Genomic DNA, 24,162 nt, shown 5'->3' with positions numbered 1-24,162 from the left:
AGTAGCTAACTCTTATTTCACTTTACCCAGGCTGGATATAGCGTCAGGCTTCCCACACTACATCATTTGAGGGCAAAGATCTACAAGATTCCTCAAGCAATTTCATAGAATCATCCAATGGCTTAGGTTGGAAAGGACCACAGAGATATCTACTCCAACCTCCCTGCCATGGGCAGGGACACTTCTCAACTGAACTCGACTGCTCAAGGCCTCATCCAACCTGGCCTTGAACACCCTCAGGGAGGAGGCATCCACAACCTCGCTGGGCAGCCTATTCCAGAGTCCCACCACCCTCATACTGAAGAACTTCTTCCCTCTGTTCCCTCTAGCATGTCCCATTACATGACAAAGATTAACATACCAGCATTATTTCTTGGTTTTTTTTTCTGGAAAGTACAACAGCTTAAATACTCCAAAAAAAGCTGATTTTTATCCTGGGAAAAGACAACAGAGGAAAGATTGAAGGAGACCACGAGAGAACCAAGCATCAGTGAACTGTTGTAACAGCACTTCCTGGTCCTTCCAAAAAAACCTCTTCGTGGACCAGGCAGCACCTAAGTTAAACCGCTGTAAACTGTCCAGATTTACAGAAGCACAAGAGCAGGCCTTGGCAGACCACAGATCTTCTGGGGATCTTTACCTTGTTCCTATCCTAAGGGCTGCAAGAGATCGTACTTTTGTAACCTGCACAAAAAGACACAGAGAGATCAAGCAGATTTAGCAAAAGGATACCAAACAAAAACAGTAAATAGAAATATGCAGCAACATCACAAGAGCCACACTTCGCTCCCTGCCACTACTCTGACTTGCATTTCCACCTGGATCTCGTTTCCAAGACATCAGCAGAATGAGGGAGCAGCAGAAAAAGAATGATTTAAGAAACACGTGGCTCTTGTGGCCAAAGTCCCCAAGAGACACACAGAACGAGCATTCTTTGACTTTCAGCATGAAGAGCAGGTCCCCCTCTCTATAAAACTACTCTTCTATGCCAGAGTCAAATTCTTGCACCATACCTCATACCAAGTATAGTTTTGATGGCAAATAGTAGCATTATAAGGAACTTCACCACCTAAAATCCACCCAGAGAATAGTTTTAAAGGACTAATTTGCTAATGCAGATGACACAAACCACAGCTGAGTGCGAGGCAGGTAATACTGTATTAAAACTGTTCCCAAGGGTGGCTGCAATAAGATCCCTGGTGCATAAACACACCAAACACAGGACACATTTGTAGAACATTCAATCACAGCCAGGACTATTTCAGACATCCTTTGAGCACAGCACGTGTGCCGTTTGCTGGAGAAGCTCTGGGGTGTAGTTCATTCAGTTTGTTGCCTTCCATGGAGAAAAGGTGAGGAGAACAAAGATCATCTCGCTCTCAAATCTATCTCGGCCTTAACATTTAAAGCTCTCTGGTGGAATTCTTTTACAATGAGTCAAAATTTACTTGAGTGAAGATACAGTTTGGGGGAGGGAAAAAAAAAATAAAGAGGTGTGTATTTGCTATGTGGACTTCTCTGAAAATTGTTGAAAGTGGCTTGACAAATGTGTTCCTTTCAGAGAAGGGCTTCCTTAGGTGTATTATGTAATGAGTAGGCAAAGAATAATTAGCATTTTAAATTCAGCCTTCCTATAATGTGAACCTCTCATTCTGACTGCTCAAGAGAAACGCTTCAGCTCCGAGTATTAACAAATCAGAATGTTATTCAAAAGGAATTAGGATAAAGACTTAATTACCAGATTGTCATTCAAGTTGCTATTCAAAAGCGAGAGGCCCTCAATAGCATTTGTTTCACATTTATGAGTGCAGCTACAGCAAGTAAGGTGTAGAATAGAATAGAATTAACCAGGTTGGAAGAGACCTTTGAGATCATTGAGTCCAACCTATCACCCAACACCATCTAATCAACTAAACCATGGCACCAAGCACCCCATCAAGTCTCTTCTTAAATACCTCCAGTGATGGTGACTCCACCATCCCCCTGGGCAGCACATTCCAATAGCAAATCACTCCTTCTGTGAAGAATTTCTTCCTAACATCCAGCCTAAACCCCCCTGGTGCAGCTTGAGACTGTGTCCTCCTGTTCTGCTGGTTGCCTGGGAGAAGAGACCAACCCCCACCTCGCTACAACCTCCCTTCAGGTAGCTGTAGACAGCAATAAGGTCTCCCCTGAGCCTCCTCTTCTCCAGGCTAAGCAACCCCAGCTCCCTCAGCCTCTCCTCATAGGGATTGTGCTCCAAACCCCTCACCAGCTTTGTTGCCCTTCTCTGGACACGTTCCAGCAAGTCAACATCTTTCCTAAACTGAGGGGCCCAGAACTGGACACAGGACTCAAGGTGTGGCCTAACCAGTGCTGAGTACAGGGGCACAATGACTTCCCTGCTCCTGCTGGCCACATGATGTCATGTCACATTTCATACCACAGCCTGTTTCCCACAGAAATTCTGTGCTATTTTCAGGCACAGAAGCCTATGGCAACCTTCAGGGCTTCAGCATAAGCAAATAAGATGAGTATTGAAAGTGTAGAAGTACTAAAACCACTCTGGTGTTCTCGAAGTCTGACAGCAACTCCTGGGCAAGGGTGAGGAAGAGAAACAGGCTTCTGGGAGAGAGTGAAACGGTAGACTGAGATGGTACCACTGAGACCAGCCAAATGTTTGCTGGGACCAAGAGACCCCCAGAAGCAACAGGCTTTCACAGGAGGATAAAAAAAAACCCTCAAACAGGTAGATAAAGAGATGAGATTTTGATACTGAGGACAAAACTGAACCATACTCACTCTGCACACTACAATATATTTTTTTAAACACAGCTTTAAAAAGCTTAACTTCCAACACTATTCAGGAGCTCAGTTTATATAAAAATAAGTAGCAACTTGTGTATTTCACTTTAGTGCAGCTATTTAATACAAGGCCTAATGCCACATGCTGGTTCAGAAATCTCTTGCTTAACCATGAGATATATATAGAGAGAAAGAGAGAGAGAAAATGCAGTGTATGTGTATATACACACATAGAAGTTATCAAGCTCAGTTAAACACAAAGCAAATTATTCCACCTTTCCCTCAGACAATGGTTTCATTCATTAAGGCCCAGGTTGCAAAGCTAGTTGCAGTGACACAGGGAAAACACAACTGTACAGAATCACCTGAGAGAAAAAGAGGCATTTTTTGCTCATAAATTGATAGAATAAGCCACAGCAGAAGTAATGAAAGGTAATGTGACTGAAGAAAGAAGTTTAGGGTATTCTCTTCTTTGGTGCTCACTAAAGAATCCAGCACATGTCAATAAATAAATAAAAAGCTGAGTAAATTTTACCAAAGAACTTTGCTACCATAAATTTAGTTAATTTAGTTTGAGAATAGAATAGAATGGAAGAGACCTTGGAGATCATCGAGTCCAACCTATCATCCGACACCATCTAATCAACTAAACCACGGCACCAAGCACCCCATCCAGTCTCTTCCTAAACACCTCCAGTGATGGTGACTCCACCACCTCCCTGGGCAGCACATTCCAATGGCCAATCTCTCTTTCTGTGAAGAATTTCTTCCTAACATCCAGCCTGAACCGCCCCTGGTGCAGCTTGAGACTGTGTCCTCTTGTTCTGGTGCTGGTTGCCTGGGAGAAGAGACCAGCCCCCACCTGTCTACAACCTCCCACCAGGTAGTTGTAGACAGCAATAAGGTCTCCCCTGAGCCTCCTCTTCTCCAGGCTTAGCAACCCCAGCTCCCTCAGCCTCTCCTCACAGGGCTTGTGCATCTACCTTGCCTTATGTAGCTGCCTGCCTCTTGCTATCAGCCTGGAACCTAAGCAGTCAGCTAATGCAATGTATTTCTTTCTGTAAGTCTTAAGCTCTTTCCACCCACCCTAATATTTTAAAACCATTGGCTATGAAATATCTTCCTTCCCTGTCTGCATTTGCATTCTCATACTACTGAAGCAAAGTCATTTCATAGCAGTAAAGCTTTCATCTCATCTAAATTGAAATCTATTATTCAGATTAAATAAAAGGCATGGCACACTAGCAAGGACAAAAAACCCCAACCAACCAATGGCAGTAAAGCAAGGGGAGATGCAAGAAACAGTTCAAACGCTGGGAGAAAACACATATGAAAAAGACCACCAAAACATAGAGAAGCCACTGCTAGAAAGACTCACAGAATGTTAGGGGTTGGAATGGAAATAGAATAGAATAGAATAGAATAGAATTAGAATAGAATTGACCAGACCAGGTAGGAAGAGACTTTCAAGGTCATCAAGTCCAACCTATCATCCAACACCATCTAATCAACTAAACCATGGCACCAAGCACCCCATCAAGTCTCCTCCTAAACATGCCTAATGATGATGACTCCACCACCTCCAACTCTAAAGACCATGTAGTCCAACACACACCCCACACCCCTCTGGAAAGCAGGATGACCTAGGGCAGGCCACCCAGGCATATTTTAAAAGTCTCCAGAGAAGGAGACTCCACAACCTCTCTGGGCAGCCTGTTTCAGTGCTCTGTCACCCTCACTGTAAAGAACCATCTCCTTGTGTTGAGGTGGAACTGCCTGTGTTCCAGCTTATACCCATTGTTCCTTGTCCTATTACTGGGCACCACTGAAAAGAGTCTGTCACCTTCATCTTGATACCCAGCCCTCAGATATTTATAGAAGTTGATCAGATCTCCTCTCAGCCTCCTCTTCTCAAGACTAAACAGCTCCATGTCTCTCAGCCTTTCTTCACAGGAGAGAAGATGATAGAATAGAATAGAATAGAATAGAATAGAACAGAACAGAACATGAGGTTGGAAGAGACGTTTGAGATCAAGTCCAACCTATCATCCAACACTACCTAATCAACTAAACCATGGCACCAAGCACCCCATCTAGTCCCTTAATTATCCTTGTAAAAAGAAAGTTCTCTAGAATTTCTTCTCAGGGGCCAATATTAAAATGAACAAAGACTGGTATGAGATCTTTTTTCTCCACACCTGGCACTGCTTCTTAAAAGTTAGGAGGGGCCAAAGAGCCACTTGATACCCCTAACTCCTCAGACAGCTGAGCTTATGCTGTAGAGCAGTTCAGCTTTTACCAGGGTGACCTGCAGACGAGGTTCAAAGCTAGGTGGGAATATAATCACAACCCTTTTAAATAAGAGTACAGAGGGAAAAGCCAACTGTTGTGTGTTTGCATTGGTTTTGTTGTGTTGTGTTGTTATTATTTTTACATCCAGGACAACTGTTCTGCAGAAAGCAAAGCCACTGCACCCTGAAGTGAAATTGTGCCTAACTACTCCACTGTTTGAGGAGGCATAGCCATCCTTGTTCCAGCACATTCTCTTGCACAGTCCAGCCAAGATGGATAAGCACAGGATTTCTCTCCCCTGTGCTCTCATGTGTGTCACTAGGGCTAGGCTCAAATTTGAACTTCATGAGCATAACCACACTGCAGTTCAGATCTTCCCCGGTATTCTGCACATATTAACATACTTGTTTATTGACATTTTCTGTCCCTCAGAAGGCTGTTTGCAATTATTATCTAGTCAATACAGTTATTTTTTTCCTATAAGGTGGCATATGTATACATGCCTGATAAGAGAACAGGCAAGCAAAGCCAATACAAAGATTCATTCAAGAAGTAGCAGTACCAGTTCTAAATTGAAATAGACAGGTGGCTTTGCTCAAAACAACACTGACAGATCCCCAGTGCAAAAGAAGAAAGATGAAGAGCTGTGTTTTCAAGTGGTACAGAGAAGTACAACTGGCACTGAGCAGGCAGATGGATGTCTGAAACACTGTCAGCAAGAGAAGAGACCCAGACATTCAACAAAGCATTAACCTGAAGAAAAACTATTAAGGACAGGAAACAGCAGTGATGATAGCAGTGTAAAGATTTCTTATCATTTTCAGGAACTGTTCTGGCCTGGAAACAAGCTTGCTGTCCTGTCACAAGTCCCTGAAGGCTGAATCTGTTTGCTCAAATAACGTTCCCAGCACTGAAGGCAGCAGTGACAGGATCAGCAGGTCTGTGTATTCTAGGTGTGGCCCTTCATGTTCTCAGCTTTCTGTGTAGAGCACTTGGCAGAAAACTTTTCAGCCTCGGCCCCAATGCAAATGAATCTCTTTCTGGCAATAGGACTGCCATTACCATATTCACAGAGATTATTATTAATTCATCAGAAGTGCTACTTAAATAAAAGCACAACTACTTCAACTCCTTGGCATGATGTGCTCTCAGAAAACACTCGACAATAGTCAACCACTTAACTGGGAGCTCAGTTTAGTAGAGTATTACTCAGGTTATAGATTTAGAAGTTAAATACTGTATCAAGTTTAATGAAGAAATCAAGGACGAGTAAGAAGCCTGAAAGCTGAGGCCATAGGGAGCTGTAGACTTGACACAAGATCCTGCAGAGTTCAGCCTGCGTGGTTAGGGAGCCTGTCATGCGATGACCGTTTCACACGGCTACACAATGGGTTTCACGTTGCTGGAACAAGCAGCGGGGCAGCTAAGAGCTGTGCCTGCTCTCAGCTGATCTTGTCAGTGCAAAACTGCTCCACAGTGAAATGAGCAGACTGCAAAGAATGTCCTCTGCAGAAATTAAGCAAGCCATAATACAGAGGCCGCTCTAGGGACACGTGGCCTCAAGAACTGCAAGACCTTTAGGTGCTGGGCAGCAAGCTAAAAGCCTTCATCTCGTTAGTCCAATAACGGCAACTCCTCTTGTGTAAATAAGGTAGTTTAAAAGCAAACAAAAATCCCCCAAAAACTCAAATAAGCAAAAAAAAAAAAGCAATGCAATTGTCCTACCTCTGAACTCAATCTCTTTTCACCTGATCCACTTATCCAGAGCACAGGGAACATTAACTCCTACGCACAAGTGCCTTAGGAATATTTGCACCGACCGGGCCGCCCCCTTTGATGTACATTGCCGTCTCACCTTGCTTCTGCTGCTGCCTAAAGCCTGCTGCTGTAAACAGAAACACTCTGGCACGTTATTTATAATACAAGCACCTAATGGAATTCCCTGCAATTCAAACTGCTCCATTTCCCTTTCCCAGATTTGTCCTTCCCTAAACTATGAGGTATGTGGGCAAAACCTCTTCCCTAATACCTGGAATATTGCAGGCAAGTGCTGCAAATACTTGAGCTCTCCTCTGGAGAAGAAATGTGAGAGTTTGGGGATCTTCCAGGAAGATCTTATCGTTCAGCCAAGTTACATCAAGCTGCACTTGTGAGACAACCTCTAATAATAAGTGAACTTTGCTCTTTTGTGAGAAAGCTTTCAGCTTTCTTATGCTGATAGTTGTGGTCAGATGGGGTGTTTATGGAAACTAACATAAACCACCTCACCCCACTGGCATACACCAATTCTGTTAAAAATCCCCAGTTCTTGAAACTAGTCTGATGTCTTGGTCAACACACTTTGCTTTTAAGTTATCCATGAACAGGCATAGAAAATGCTTGCCCAAGTTCCTTCTCAAAAAATCAAAAGGTTTTAGCTAATTATTTTTAATTAAGAAAACACATTTGAGGTCCTTTCTCCTCAGATGTTTTAAAGTATTTCATTTAAAACAAGCTTTCTTTTTCCTCAGAGGTGCTCAAGCATGCAACTTGAACGGCCGCGGAGAATGTGTTTAAAGAAGGGGACAAAAGTGCTCTCCAAACTGGGTTTAAAAAGGCTGGATGTGAATTTTATTCTGGTTTCAACAAAATAAGCAGAGCATAAAAGAAACATGGAATATGCCCTTCAGTTTTAAGAAGGATGTTGACTTGCTGGAACGTGTCCAGAGAAGGGCAACAAAGCTGGGGAGGGGTTTGGAACACAAGCCCTATGAGGAGAGGCTGAGGGAGCTGGGGCTGCTTAGCCTGGATAGGAGACTCAGGGGTGACCTTATTGCTGTCTACAACTACCTGGTGGGAGGTTGTAGACAGGTGGGGGTTGGTCTCTTCTCTGAAGCAACCAGCACCAGAACAAGAGGACACAGTCTCAAGCTGCAGCAGGGGAGGTTTAGGCTGGAGGTTAGGAGGAGGTTCTACACAGAGAGAGTGATTGCCCATTGGAATGGGCTGCCCAGGGAGGTGGTGGAGTCACCATCATTGGAGGTGTTCAGGAGACTTGATGGGGTGCTTGGTTGCATGGTTTAATTGATTAGGTGGTGTTGGACGCAATGATCTTAAGGTCTCTTCCAACCTGGTCTATTCTATTCTATGAGAGTACAACCAACAAAAAAAATCAAAGTTTTGATGTGCAGGGGGATCTACTTCAAGAAGACAGAGTATCTTGATCTCCAGCCTAACCCTCCCCTGGCACAATTTCAGGTCATTTCCTCTCCTTCTAGAGAAGAGCCCAACCCCCACCTGGTTCCAGCCTCCTTTCAAGGAGCTGTAGAGAGCAATGAGGTCTCCCTTCAGCCTCCTTTTCTCCAGGCTGAACACCCCCAGGTCCCTCAGCTGTTCCTCCCCAGGCCTGTTCTCCAGACCCTTCACCCTTCTTTATCACATGATAAATAAATTGCTCAATTACAAACAATTAAAAGAAGGGCAGCAAGGGTTTAAGGCTTGGTCTGCTGGGAGCCAGAAAGGAATCAGAGTAAGAACAAACTGCTCAATGTACTCTGCATGTTTCTATGAATCTCTCAGTTGTAGTATCTGAACATCTCATAAATCAAGGCATTCTGGGTGATTGTCCTAGTCTGCCCTGGAAATAGTGGCACCACTTCATATCCTTTTCTCTCCACCTCAAGCACATTAAAATAAAAGAAAGCCTTCCAAAGCACTTACCTCCCCCTTTCAAGCACAATATTCTGAAGTTGCATACCTATGCAGAAGCTCTAACAAATGAGAAACCTCAAATCTAATGTTTCAGCAGGAGGGGCTCCAAAAAGATAGAAGTGTAACACTGGAGATACGCACAGCTAAAATCGTTAAGTGCGCATTTGAATTCATCATAGCAATTCTGCCATATGGAGTAAGAGAAGGGTCATTTGCCTGTACTGAGTGAAAAGCTAAACAAACACAACATAGAATGGAATGTCACTCCAGAGGACTAATTTATGTGAGAGCTGCTTAGCAGATTAATTTGTATACCTACTTATATGAGACTGCTCCTGCCTTCTCCAATGGATTAACCAGGTAAAAAAGCCCATAAACTTGCCATTATCTAACACACATGGCCATGCATGTGATTTGTCAGCACTGTCCACCACAATGTGCAGCATCCAAAAAGCACCCCAAGATATCTCAATGCTTAAGACCTCAACACATTAAACTAAATTTCTCTTAACCTGGGGCTAAGCAGTATGTAGGCAGTGATTGAAAGTTCTTACATTACCCCTAGAGCTCTTGCCTGGCCAAGTTACCCTCTGTTCTCAAGAGAGCAAATCTGCTTTGAAGAGACAATCACCAGTGCTTCCTCCCAACTGTATGTGGTTATTTCTTAAGCAGAATCCCATTCCCTAGGGATACAATTTGACTTTTTTGGTTTTTATTATCTTTTTTCCCATTTTGACCAGAGTGTGAAAGAAAAGATTATCCAAAACTGTACACTGCTCTGGGCAGGGGGGGAAAAGAAACAGGCTATTACAGTACATTTAGCAAAGCTGTCAGAAAGAAAAGGTATTAAATAACAACAATGGACCTCAGAGAAATTAACTGTATCTCTTTATTGTTAACCAATGAATGTTATCCAAAATAGTAGATGTCATTGTAGCTTAATTGTACAACACAAAACATGACGCTAAAGGAAAGAGCATGTGGAAAATTGCTTCACCAAGTAATCATTAAAAGTATTCTTAGTATTTCTGCACCAGTTAAGTGTTCCCAACTGCTGGTGGCAGCAGCTATTACACCACTTTGTTCATTGTGAAAAGCCATGTTACAAATGGTTGTTCCTGGTTGTTTAGAAAAAAAAAAATGAAATCAAATCAAATCACACAGCTTTAGGAATGGATCTAATCCATTCAGCCCTACTCTATGTGTTGTAGATTGATGAACAGCAAACTTGACTGGTATTTCCCCACCCCCCACCCCCACCAAGACTGAAACTGATGTATCAGCGTTAGTGCACGCTTTCCAGGGAAACATGAACACCTCACTGGAAGCACAGCATTTCACCTGCTAGGGCAAACTGTTCCAATACTTCAGGAGCTTCCTCACAGCTTCGCTGTACGAAGCAAGCAGAAATGCCAGCTTCCACCGAGCAGCACTTGGAAGCACGTGCACACCCCCTGCACATCAGCCTGCAAGGTCAGGTATGTTTAGCCCCCCCCCCCCCAAAACCAAAAAATATATTAATGTATCTTTATTTTATTTTCATGATGTCACCCCACACAGCCAACCTTTGTACTCCCCAAAATAAAACAAAAGAAAAAAAACCCAAACCCAAACCACCTCAGTTGGACTGTTCATAATAAATTTCGACCTGATGTGCATGAAAAACAACCCCACCCCCCCCCAAAAAAAAAAGAGTTTAATAAAATGGCAAATTTTAATAGATAAGTGTAAATTGATGAGTGCATAATATTCAAACAGAAAAAGAGCTGAACCATCCCTCAGAGAAAGCAGGGTTCTTCCACTGTAGGTATATTACTAGGGTACTATAATAGAAGGAATAACTGCAGTTCACATTAACTGTGAAGTTATTTCTGAAGTTCCATTTCTAAGCAAAGAGGAAAAAAAAAAACAAAGGGGGAAAAAAAAAAAAAGCAGGTCTCCTTTTCAAGAGGAAAAGGACTTAGTGACAATGATGTGACATCAGGTATGACAATTACGATACTAGCTTCACTGACAACTGAAGCTACATAACGCTTACCCCAATTCTGGGAGCTTTCGTTTTGTGTTTGGAAACCCAAACCCAAGCTAACTGACATGCACATTCCACACCCCTCCCAGGAGAGAGCATACCAGTGACAGGTTACAGCTTTAAAACACACAAGAGGCTTTTACAATCTAAATTCAACAAAAGGCAGTTATAACAGTATTTAGCACTATAAAGCCATCTCAAAGAAAATCCTAGGAGCAAGGCCTCCCAGCATTCTGTGATATCACTGTGTAGTGATAGGCAACTTAAACAGTTTGTTTTCATGGTGTTTGAAGGACCAGTCATCATGTACATAGTAGTGAGGTAGGATACTGTCCCCTCCCTGGGACTGATGTTTTCATATGCTCCCTTGCCAGAAAGGTCCAGGTCTCCCTACTGCAAATAAAATAATTACAAGCAAACAGCATCTGAAGCTTTCTTGGTTTAGTTGGGGATTTTGTGTTTGGGGTTGTGTTTGTTTGTTTGTTAGTGGATTCTTGTTTGGTTTCTTTTGGTTGGTTGTGGGTTCATTTAGAACATTTTGCACTGCTAAAAAACAGAGTGAAATAAAAATCACCTAGGAAAAGCAATACTTATTGAAGCCTAACAGCAGCCACGTGCTGCCCACAGGTAGTGTTCCACTGAAAAAAGGCAACACTTTTCTGGAACTACCACCTGCCATCCAGACCTTTGTGAACAGGCAGGCAAAGAAAACCATCAATGATGACAGGACATGAAACACCAAAGAATTTCACTTGGGAGGGAAGGGAAAAAAAAAAGAAGGGGGGTGGTGGGAAAAAGCCCCAAACAAAACCAAAACAAATCAACAAAACCCCTGTAAGTCAGCAATAGCAAAGTCTTAATGGTGTTGCTGTATTGAAAAATGCAACTGCAAACTTCTTACTGAAATAGTACCTCTCCAGTTTAGGCTCAGTTCCATGGTTTTTTCTACACCTTTATGTTTAAGCAATATATACAGTTGTCAGTCATTATATACTTCACATCAGTTTCCAAAGAGGAAAAAAAAGGGGTGGGGGTGGGGGGGTGGGAACCAACCTGGAAACATAGTGGGGGAAAAAAAAAAACCTGAAAACATGGTGGGGGGGACCCCCTGAAAAGATGATGGGGGGGGGGAGCCCTCCTGAAAAGATGATGGGGGGGGGGGGGGAGCCCTCCTGAAAAGATGATGGGGGGAGGGGAAAAAAACCTCCTGAAAAGATGATGGGGGGAGGGGAAAAAAACCTCCTGAAAAGATGATGGGGGGGGGGGGGGGCGGCAGTGAAAAACCCTCCTGAAAACATTATTGGGGGGGAAGAAAACCTCCTGAAGAGATGATGGGGGAGAAAAAAAAACCTCCTGAAAACATTATTGGGGGGGAGAGGGGGGAAACCCTGAAAACATTAAGGGGGGGGGGGGGAGGGGAAACCTGAAAACATGATGGGGGGGGGGAACTGAAAACATTGTGGGGGGGAAAAACAACCTGAAAACATTATGGGGGAAAAAAAAACCACCTGAAAACATGGTGGGGGGAAAAAACCACCTGAAAACATGGTGGGGGGAAAAAAACACCTGAAAACATGGTGGGGGAAAAAAAAACTGCTCTCATTATCCACACCCTCCCTCCCCCCAAAAAGTTAGAGATGACAGACTGCCTCACTGTTGAATGGCTTCCCTTAAATTTGTCTCATAGCCACTGTAATCAAACTGGTATGAAGTGCTTTGGCAAAGTGGGGTGCAATCCATCAGATCTGCAAAGGCCTGCTTTTTTTTTTTCTCTCTGTTGGTGGTTCAGCTTTAGGAGGAACATAAATGCAAAATAACAGCTCTCACATTGCTTCAAACTCATCAATACGCTGCTTTGTATTGCCTTGTCGGATTTGTCGAAGAGTCTTGTACTTATCACGGCCTGCTTTAACATTCTCAGCATGAAGGACATCGTTTTGTGTTTTCTTGGTTTCATCTCTGGCTTGAGCCAACTCAGAACTTAAAGCCTGTTAAATAAAATATTTGCATTTAAGTGCTTTGACTAATCCTGTAAACGATTCTGGAATTTCTGATAACTGCAACTTGGGGAATGATTTGTTGAAGCCAAACTACCAAACGCTTGCTTTGCTGTTCAGTTACTCAAGTTGTGAGGTCTAGCAGAAAGACCGCAGAGGGAAAGAGAGGGAGAGCATAGGATTCTTTCCATATGTAATTGTGGGCATGAAACTGGAGAGAAAAAAAAAAGGAAAAAGAACAAAGGCCTCATACCATAACATCCAACAATGGGACCAGCAAGGAGGAGACCAGCAGGACAGAAGAAAACAATGACCTTACTTTTCAATCTCTGCTTGACTAAAGACAGGTCTTGTTTATCTTCCCTGATCCTGTTCACCAATTGGTTAAGCAGAAGGGATATTACACACACACACACACACACTACTAAGACACTGCTGCCAGAAAAAGAAGGAGCTTTTCATATTTTTTTTAATGTCCTTTCCAAAGGGACATTTCATAACAAGGCAAAAGGTTGCCCCTTAGGTGGATTACTATAATTTGAAGGGCGAGACCAGTCTAGGAGGAAATGCTCCATTTTAGGAAAGTAAGATGAATCCAAAATGGGCATCATACAGGTTTGGCATTTACAGTGTCTCTGAGTGACTGCAAATAAACACTATTAAGACAACACCTGTTCATACCCCTTAATGAATTTCAGTACTGAGAAAGGAAAACATTACACTCTTAACACTCAGCATCCAGGACATTCTATAATGATTAGAAATATTTACTGGCCAATGCCACAACATACTATCATTTTTAAGCTATAAAGCACAACCTTACATCCAACCTTTGCATTTGTTCCAGCTCTAGGGTATTAGGAATGTTACTGGTTGGTAAATTAGTAAATGATAAAAAGGCTGCTTCCTTGGCATGTCATAATTCCAAAGCCATTTTTGACAAAGAAAGAATGAAAATCCAAAGCCTGAATTATGTTGCTATGACTATGAATCTTCATTACCTGGAGTTGTTTCTTAACGCGTTCGTTTTTCTGTGTTTCTGTTACCCGCTCTTCCTCACTCCTGTGATTCATGACACCGTCAGAAGACAGTTCTGCACTGGCTTCAGCATTGTTCTCATCGTGTTCATCGTGTTCATTCTCTGTTGGAGGAATAACTGGTGGGGGAGGAGGCGGAGGAGGAGCAGACATCACAGATTTCAGCTCTTCTTTGGTCTTTTCCAAGTCCTCTTGGGCTGCAAAGGCCTAAATACAGCAAACAGTACTTAGCGTCTTTCAAAATGATTTATAAATGCTCAGAAAAGTTAAAATAAATATTTGAGATGTTTTCAGACACATGGAAACTTGTCCTCTATAGATTACACATGACCAGCTTACACACTAAAAATGTCAAACAGGAATAGAGAGTAGAAGAGATATGACTCAAAATCAGCTGTACCAGAGTCTGGCTGTTCGCAGCAACAGACAAGAGAAGAGTGGAAAAGCAGTGGAGTCATACTGACTGCTTCCCAGCTTCACTAGCCTCCTGACATTCAAGGCTCAGGAACTTCCTAAATTAAAGGTGATGTCTTCAAATTTCACATCCAACCAAAACTGACAGGAATTCGTTCAGTCACTTTTTGAACCTGTGCACACAGTTAGTGTTCACATCCCATAAGTAACAACAGCTTCTGTGAAGAAATAGTTCTTGCTTTAAACTACTGTCCCATTACATTTCATGGGCCTTTGCTACTGACATGCAGTACATGTACATGTAGTACTGGCTTCCTTCCTGACATGTTCTCTTTTCCAATACAGAGCTCCCATCCAGTTCTTCACCGTATGTAAAGACAGCTGTTTTAAATCTTTGACCACACCTTTGTGACAAGAATTCCTCCCCCCACTTCATGATTATTTAATATTAAGAAGTTAAACAGAAGTATAGGCTGGCTTCAGTAGACAGGAGAACAAAAACCCTTTAAGGCTTCTCTGAAGCCTAAGGGAAAGAGAGATTCAACCCCATGGACTTCCAGTGGGATTTCTGCACTCATGTCCCTTAGTCTCTTTGAAGTTGTGGTTTCACACAGCATGAGCTCATTACTTTGTGCTGCCATTCTGAGGCTTCCTCTTCTTTCTTTTTCTTGGCCTCCTCTAGAAGTGCAATCTTGGCAGTGAATTCAGCAAGTTCTGCTGCCTGAAACAAACAAAACAAAGCAGAGTTTGAAACTGGTATCATCTTGGCTCTGCAGTGGAAGAAAGCACACCCTTTGCTGTGATCCAACTTGAAGAGAGTTAGTTACCATCTATCCCTTCTCAGTTAAAAAACCACAAATTTTAAGCACATAACCAGTACTCTTACCTGAGGGAAATAAATACAGGGCAAAATAATATATATATATATTTTCTCTTCCACACTTCTGAAGTTTGCTGGAAAGAGTAAGATGGAGTTATGAATTAGCATTCAGGGCTGATTCAGTTTAATACACCAGGTTGGACTCAATGATCTTTGAGGTCTCTTCCAACTTTGGAGATACTGTGATACTGTGAAGATTATGATTCTAGAGCATCACCTCAGTATGATTAAGCTAAGCCTTGCTGTTAGAATTATCTGCTAAGTTTACAGAACATCAAAAGCTGATTTACAGTTCAGAAATCATCTCTTTTACTCCTTCCATTCCTTTCTCAGTCACATGAAAATCCTGAATTAGAAACCGTCTAGCACAGAATGTGAGCAGATTCTGTAAATGCTGGAAACAGGGTGGAAAAATAAAACACACACAAAATAGAAAAGAAAGAAAAAAGAAAAAAATAGAAAAAGAAAAAAACAAAAGGAAAACCCAAACCCCAGCAAACCACTGTGTCACCAACTCCCCACCACCAGCAGCCTGGCCTCAGAGAAAAGGCTTCCCAATGGACTGCATAAGGAAGCTACACTTGTTCTCAGCTGCATAAGCCTGGCATTGCTACAAGAAGAATTTGGAGAGTGTTGTCAGTCTGAAATGTCTACTTCATCATTTCATTTCCTACAGAATTCCAGAGTCTAATTTCTTTCTTGCAAGAAATGGTAAATCTCATGTAGTTGTGTAAAACTGTTCCCACAACTATCAGGAACAGCATCCATGCTTCAATGCACTTGCTCATTTGACAAAAGTGACAGAAGAGAGAATACAGGCTAAAATTTCAACTGTCTTTCAAAATTTGTTTCAAAACAGGTGTAAGCTTCTTACCAGCTGCTCTTGGTTCTTCATTTGATCAGCTGCCTGCTTGGCTAGGGCAGCTTTAGCTTCTTCAGCTGCTCGGCGCTCTCTTTCCAGGCGCTCTGCTTCCTCTTTTGCACGCTTTCGTTCTTGATCCAGTTCAAGAGCTCTTCGAGTCTGTTCCTCGAGCTCTGCCAAAAGCAAAGTTCACAGATAAGGCATCATTACCCAGCTCTTCCTCACTCACATCACAGGCAACAGCTGTAACATACTCAACATAAGGCAATTGAGAAAGCAGATAAACTTCTGAAGGCTGCCTCAAGCTAAGAAGGGCTGCTCAACATGTTACCTGGAGCTATGCTCCATGTCTCATCATCCCCTCACCTTCCAATACATACTTTGGATATACTGTCACCTCACTGACAGAATATCTTTACTGATGATCTGGATGAGGGGATTGAGCCCATCATCACTAAGTTTGCAGATGGCACCAAGCTGGGGGCAGGTGTTGATCTGCTAGAGGGTAGGAGACCTCTGCAGAGGGACCTCGACAGGCTGGACAGATGGGCAGAGCCCAACGGCATGAGATTTAATGCATCTACGTGCCAGGTTCTACACATTGGCCACAATAACCCCATGCAGTGCTACTGGCTGGGGTCAGAGTCACTGGACTCACTGGTCAGGCAGAAAGGGACCTAGGGGTATTGTTTGATATTAGGCTGAACATGAGACAGCAGTGTGCCCAGGTGTCCAAGAAGGCCAATGGCATCCTGGCCTGGATCAGGAACAGTGTGGCCAGCAGGAGCAAGGTCATTCTGCCCCTGTACTCAGCACTGGTTAGGCCACACCTTGAGTCCTGTGTCCAGGTCTGGGCCCCTCAGTTTAGGAAAGATGTTGACTTGCTGGAATGTGTCCAGAGAAGGGCAACAAAGCTGGGGAGGGGTTTGGAGCAGAAGCCCTATGAGGAGAGGCTGAGGGAGCTGGGGTTGCTTAGCCTGGAGAAGAAGAGGCTCAGGGGAGACCTTATTGCTCTCTACAACTCCCTGAAGGGAGGTTGTAGCCAGGAGGGGGCTGGTCTCTTCTCCCAGGCAACCAGCACCAGAACAAGAGGACACAGTCTCAAGCTACGCCAGGGGAGGTTTAGACTGGATGTCAGGAAGAAGTTATTCATAGAGAGAGACTGGCAATTGGAATAGGCTGCCCAGGGAGGTGGTAGAGTCACCATCACTGGAGGTGTTTAGGAAGAGACTGGATGGGGTGCTTGGTGCCATGGTTTAGTTGATTAGATAGTGCTGGATGATAGGTTGGACTTGCTGATCTCGAAAGTCTCTTCCAACCTGGTGAATTCTATTCTATTCTACTGAAACCCTCACTCTTGCTACTGAGATTTTATACACAATACATAACTTACATTTATAAAAAGGCAGAAACTTTTCTGCTTTATTGAAATGCCTGACAAAATTCCTTAATCATTACAGCCAGTGAAGGGGTGTGCCTTTAGCAAAATGAGCTGAGACTCATTAGAAGGGTCAGAAAAATTCTGTGTTAAACAGAGCCAAAAAGATCCACACAGACATCATTTTAAATCAAGGGAGGGATAAAATAGCTGTCTAGCTGCCTGGCTAGCAAAATACTGCTATCTGAAGTGCTGAACCATGAGTGAAATAGGAAGGAGTAATAATCTAATAGTACTAAAAGGTAAGATTTGCACAGCCAAAACACGCTCCTCAAACCTGCAACATGAAGTGGCTAGGAAAAAAGTCTTTCCAAATCTCCTGGTTGATTCTAATGATAAAGTTGTGATTATGCTTTTGTCTAGGCATAGCTGCCAGATTTCTTTACTCCAAAACCTAAGCAATTTCTCAGTTGTGGGAACAACCCATTTGTCCTTCACCATATGCTTTAATACTAAACACACATCTCCCCAGGAGTGCTGTCACATGCTTAATCTTTGCACCTGCAGTTTTAATTAGGTGTCACATAATAAATATTTTTCATTTGGTTTCCCAGGCCTACTTCATCAGTTGTAACATTAAATGAACAGCAATACAAGTATGTGGAGTTGCACAAATGCAGTATTTAGAAAAATTAAATAAAATGCATAAATGTTTAAGAAAAAATACTCAAAAATGTTCCCATGAGGATGGGAGAACTCTTAACTACCAAGCCAACTACAAAACAGCCATTTTTTAGATAAACACCTTACCACATGTGAATAGAAGGCTATAAACAGAAGCAGCACATGAGTATTATGTATTGCATATCATTGCTTACAAAAGTTATGAGAAAATGTACATTGCTAAACCCTTTAAAATTCTCCTGACATTGTTTTGTCCTGGGTAAAAATAGCACTCCCTTGAACAATTCCAAGGCACAGCTCATGTGTTACCTGTGCATATACAACCTGTTCTGCATTGAAAGTGAAAAACATGGGGAAAAAGATGGAGAACAGTGCCAGGCCTATGCATTTTGGCTTCATGCTTGAAGCCAACAGTTATGAACAGAAGAAAGGAACAAAACTTAGAAATACGAACCAAATCTGAGGCAAAAAGAAGAATATGGAGAGGAGGGACTGTGAAGTAGTAGAGGCAGAGACTCAATAGGGTGGTTCAGCACAAAAAAGTGTGACTGGTCAGATTGTTTATTCACTGAAATCTGACAACATCAGTTTCAAAATTCTCAAACCTTACAAGAGCATAGAAAAATGAAGGAACAAAGAACTTTCAAATGAAAAGCTACATTTGACAACATGCTAGAGGAAGCATTTTGAATCTTCCCTCCTCCCTTCAATTCCAAGTTTTCAGCATTTCATGTCATAATTCTGGCTTGAACTGTGTAAGATTAATTTTCTTTTAATTAAAGAAAACTGAAGCTTTTGCTATATTAGGAATTGGGTTTATATTACAAATACATACACACCACCTCTTTCTCTCTTAGCACCGAAAAAGTACCTTCCTTAAATGCACCATTATATTATGGTTACTAACGGTAAACCAAACTTACAAATGAAATAAAACAAAGAAATTCAGACCAATAGAATTGTAGCACTGATCTACCCAACTGAACTGAACACTGTCAGAGACAAGAAGTCCAGGAAGACTCACCTTTCTGTGCTTTCATTGTTTGTTCCTCAATTTGTCTTAAGCGTTCCATTAATTCCTCCTTTTCTCTTTCTATTCTTTCCTTTTCCTTTTCTGCTATCTCCCTTTTCTTCTTCTCATTTTCTAATTGTGCCCTAAAACAAAAAATAAGTGATTTTTTTACTCTCAAATTCTGCTCTCAAGATGCTGCTAGGCTGTTTTTCAGCTTCCTCATCTAGCAGAGAAGCACACACCTTTAACGTTTAACATTCAGGTTACAACGCAAGAACTACCAAATTTCTGTTTCAAAACAGAGGTAAAACTACCTAGGAACAGAACTGATTAGTAACCCTGGTTACAGTTCAAGCAGGTAAATCCACAATTATATCTGCATTCCAGACACTGCTGATTTCTACCTGGGCTAGGAATGGCAACAATATTTTTAAAACACACAAAAGGTAAGACATGACATCCCTTCACTGAACTTGCTTTAGAAGGTTCACCTGTAGAATACAGAAGTCCCTAAGGATCAAGCAAGAGAGAGTTAAGACTGTTTCACAACAGCACAACGAGAAACAGCACTGCAGCTACTATTACTATGCTGAAAGCTCAAAAAATGTACAGCTTCCTACTGAGACAGGTGAGCCTGCTCAGTGTTACAGAAGGAAAAGCAGCTCTCTTCTAGAATGCTAAGAGGTCTGATATTCTATGACTTAGTTTTCTTAACAGGCTAGAAAGAAATTTTTTTTCCGTTTCATGAAAGTTTGTTAATTACCTTTCCAATTGTTTCTGATGTTTCTCCTCTCGAGCTTGGGCCTTCATCTGCTGCACCTCAATTGTATCAGGTTTCCTCCTTCTCATGTACAATTCATGATTTCCCATACACAGTGCCAAAATTCGCTTGTTAATTCTCAGCCGGGGTGCATAAAAAACAAAATCCTAGCAAAAATAATTGCAACCTATCCATTAGTCCAAAAATAAAGTTGTGGCACGACTCAAACCATCACTGCATGCTTACACTTGTTAAATTTAAACTCAAAGCTATTTTAACATTCATCCTCTGAGCAATCCAACACCATAATCTGTAATTCCTAGTCAGGAAGTCGCAATAGAAATTCAGAAGAACGTCAGGATTCCTCCACATAGAGCTTGGCTAGTTTACTCAAAAACAGCTATTTAAACATCCCAAACAAGTGAGATTACTTCTGCATGTTTCTGAACCTAGAAAGTCTCATGAAATGTGCTGCAGCAACAGGGGGGGAAAAAAAAACAACAAAGGAAAACAAACCAAACCCAAAACAACCCAACCCAAATCCCCCACAAGATAACCCCAGATTAAAACAGAGAAGGGAATCTTCTTACACGGTGGCTTTTCAATGCATCACAAAACATTAGTTGACTTAATAATAATAAAACAAATTTAAAAGAGGAAGAAGAGTTTTTAAAGAGTATCAACCAGAATAAAAAGAGAGAAAATAAACATACCATACTTTAAAAAAAAATAATAATAAAAATTTGCTTCCCATCATTGACTCTTCTGCCAATAACAGAAAGCATCACTAAACATTTACTCAGGCTCATAATGCCAGAGTAAGTCCCTGCAGGTTTAAATCCCTCCATCCACAAAGGCATACTGCTCTACACACTACTACTTACAGGGGCCTTCTTGTCAATTGGCTTTATGACAAATTTTTTGTCATTGAAAGAGATGTTTCTTATTTCACTCCAAGGAAAACCAATCTTGGGTGTCAGCCTTCAAAGACAAAAAAAAGTTCTTATCAGAAGCAGTGAAGATGTACATTTTATTTATGTTCCCCACGTCTGAACTCTACACTATTTTCACTATCACACTTAGCCACAGTCATAAAATATAACAACAGTTGAAATGTATCTTGGTAGGCAATTTTTTATTTTACACATTATTATTATTATTACCATCATCATCATTATTATAATTATCATCATCATCATCATTATGATTATTATTAAATAAATTACATGGCACACTGAGGATTTTCCATGTGACTTATTCCACTTCTGTTAAATAGATGCTAACCACCACAATCCTGTACTGATTCTTTATAACCTCTTGGTAATTTCATTTTCAAGGAAAATAACGACTAGTTCAAACTGAGAAGTCTGACATTTCCAAGAGCGAAATGAAATCAGCCTTTCAGCTAAGGTGCAAGGTTCTTACATTTCCAAAGTTCAAGTTAAATCTATTTCCCTTGCATCCCAGGTAAAATAAATCAAGAAACTGCTACACTGTTATGCACCAGTTGCAGAAGTGTTAGTATTTTACTCCATGAGCATGGCAAGTTTTGTTAATTTCTATTGTCATAATTAAAAGCATTAGAAAATGTTAATGTATTTGACTGCTAACTACTGAGCGTTAATGCCTAACAAAAATTGGTTGATTTTTCACTCTGATCTGAACACTTCCTGAGTGTTAACTTCTTTCAGGAGTTGTGTTGCCATCTAATGGCAATTAAGGCTTGCAGAATTTTATTAGAGAGTACATACACTGAAGAGCCTCACATTTCAGTTAGAGTGACAACTGTTGCCTGGTGTTTGACATTTAACTTCACATCACTGTGAAAGGACTGGTGACAGCAGACACTAGTAAGTGTTCGGAAAGAAACAATATAGCAAGTCTGCTCTGTTTTCAGATTCTTCAAATTCAGTACATTTCAGCTTTATCCCTCTTCAATTAGGAGAAAATGTTTGATCTCTTCACGAGGACACAAGAGTCCTGTATTTTCTTTGATGTCTGAAAGCTTTCACTTTTAGATACTGAAGTTTTTCATGCTCTACCATCTATAATCCCAGACACTGCTCTTACAAAATGTTCCTCATTAAGTATGTTGCTCAGCTTCTCAACAGCCTTTTCATCCTGATTGAGGAAGTCTTGAGGGAGTGAAAAGTACAGAAAGAAACCATACAAAGTTGGTCCAGCTATCATACATCCATATTAAAAAACACAGAAATGTCCTTCCTTTCCCTACTTCTGCATCCCTAGTTAAACTTTACAATTCAAATACTCTGGCAGTTATCTTCTGTGTCTCTGTTTTTACCTCTTACATGAGAATCTGGTTTGCTAGTTGTTCCTGACCACACATAAGGTAGTTTTTGTATAATCTCAGACAGGATCTCCTTGGACAGAACAGCAAAATGAGTTTTAGCCACTTACTTATCATCGTGTTCATATATATTCAGACCCAAAGCATCAACTCCTAGCCACAATTCAGTTCCTTTTTTATTCTTTATTTCAAAATAGTTGACTCCATACATTTCCAAGTCTTGTGCTATCTTAAGGTATTCCATCATGGAATCTTCCCTGATGAAAGGAAAAAAAACACCAAAATGGCATAATGCAGACAAAGCAAAACTACATTGTAGGAATAAGTAAACTGCAGAATAACTAACCAGTGCAAAATTTAGTTCGTGATTAACTCTCTTTGAAATTCATGTTTATGTTGACTTAGATACTTGTAAAGCTCTGTGACCTAATACCCAAGTACAGCTCAATCATCACACTTTGGTTTTTCACCTCATGAACGAAGGAAATTGTGAGCAGGGAACTGTGGACAAGGCAACCGACAACTTGACCAGAAATCATGCAGGTAAGAACAGCCTAACTGAAAACTTGAACCTTACTGAAGCTTTCTGGGAAATTTATGACAACTGCCTGCCCTGGCTGAAACAGAATAGGATTAGAGTAGAATTAACCAGGTTGGAAGAGAGCTTTGAGATCATCGAGTCCAACCTATCATCTAACATCATCTAATCAACTAAACCATGGCACCAAGCACCTCATCCAGTCTCTTCCTAAACATCTCCAGTGATGGTGACTCCACCACTGCCCTGGGCAGACCACTCCAATGGGCAATCACTCTATGAAGAACTTCTTCCTAACATCCATCCTAAACCTCCCCTGTCACACCTTGAGACTGTGTCCTCTTGTTCTGGTGCTGGTTGCCTGGGAGAAGAGACCAACCCCCTCCTGGATACAACCTCCTTTCAGGTAGTTGTAGAGAGCAATAAGGTCTCCCCTGAGCCTCCTCTTCTCCAGGTTAAGCAACCCCAGCTCCCTCAGCCTCTCCTCATAAGGCTTGTGCTCCAAACCCCTCCCCAGCTTTTTTGCCCTTCTCTGGACATGTTCCAGTAACTCAACATCTTTCCTAAACTGAGGGGCCCAGAACCGGACACAGTACTCAAGGTGCGGCCTAACCAGTGCTGAGTACAACGGCAGAATGACCTCCCTGCTCCTGCTGGCCACACTGTTCCTGATACAGGCTAGGATGCCATTGGCCTTCTTGGACACCTGGGCACACTGCAGGCTCATGTTCAGCCTACTGTCAACCAGTATCCCAGGTCCCTTTCTGCCTGGCCACTCTCCAGCCACTCTGACCCCAGCCTGTAGCACTGCATGGGGTTGTTGTGGCCAATGTGTAGAACCCGGCACTTGGATGTGTTCAATCTCATGCCACTGGACTCTGCCCATCTGCCCAGCCTGTCAAGGTCCCTCTGCAGAGGTCTCCTACCCTCTAACAGATCAACACCTGAAAGCAAGTATACCTCTATGCTGCCTTCCAAAACACATCCTGATAATAACAACAACATTAATGAAAACCTTTAATGGCTTTAGAAAGATTTTTTAATAATTACCTTAACATTCCTCTGTGCTCTTCATGCCAGTTCTGTATTCTTTCTTCCCACTGTTCTTTTGTCAGTTTGTGCTGTTCTAACACCCTGTAAATAGAAGTTGTTGCTATTAAATGACACTGACAACCAATTTAACCTTGAGAAGTTGAAATCATTGGCTCATGCAGCATAACACACGCTTTAATTGAAGAAATTTATACATGATTTTCCTGTACAATATTCATCTTTTTAACCCTAACAGACACAGAGAAACTTGGCATTTCAACAAATGCACTTTCAAAATACTCTGAAATCTCTTCATGGGATTTTATACTTTTTGTAATGTAACAGTCACACCATGGCATATCTCTGCATTCAGAAAAGTCATAAAATCAAACATTCGGAAATGCAACCTGATAAAATCCTCACAGATTCACAGAGTGCGTCGGGTTGGAATGGACCCTCAAAGGT

At 41.8% G+C, this 24,162-nt stretch overlaps 1 protein-coding gene across 2 annotated transcripts in view; it reads right to left on the bottom strand.

Annotated features, from left to right (window-relative positions):
- Positions 1-377: 377 nt before the first annotated feature.
- Positions 378-24,162, bottom strand: part of RDX (radixin) — a 54,953-nt gene continuing 31,168 nt past the window's right edge. The window contains exons 6-15 of one of the 2 annotated variants that reach the window (XM_054164587.1): positions 23,716-23,799; positions 22,238-22,384; positions 20,704-20,800; positions 19,823-19,986; positions 19,072-19,202; positions 15,998-16,158; positions 14,872-14,964; positions 13,794-14,036; positions 12,623-12,783; positions 378-684 (exon numbers count right to left, since the gene is read on the bottom strand). In XM_054164587.1, coding sequence (XP_054020562.1) covers positions 648-684; positions 12,623-12,783; positions 13,794-14,036; positions 14,872-14,964; positions 15,998-16,158; positions 19,072-19,202; positions 19,823-19,986; positions 20,704-20,800; positions 22,238-22,384; positions 23,716-23,799 — 1,318 coding nt within the window. In that variant the 3' untranslated portion in view covers positions 378-647. Of the gene's footprint in view, positions 685-12,299; positions 12,784-13,793; positions 14,037-14,871; positions 14,965-15,997; positions 16,159-19,071; positions 19,203-19,822; positions 19,987-20,703; positions 20,801-22,237; positions 22,385-23,715; positions 23,800-24,162 lie in introns of those variants that run through there. The other variant, XM_054164588.1, reaches the window with a different exon arrangement.

This window comes from Dryobates pubescens, chromosome 10 (genome assembly GCF_014839835.1).
Source record: "Dryobates pubescens isolate bDryPub1 chromosome 10, bDryPub1.pri, whole genome shotgun sequence".
Taxonomy (NCBI): Eukaryota; Metazoa; Chordata; class Aves; order Piciformes; family Picidae; genus Dryobates; species Dryobates pubescens.
Note: the sequence above shows the minus strand (reverse complement) of the source record. Positions and strands in the feature narration are given on the sequence as shown.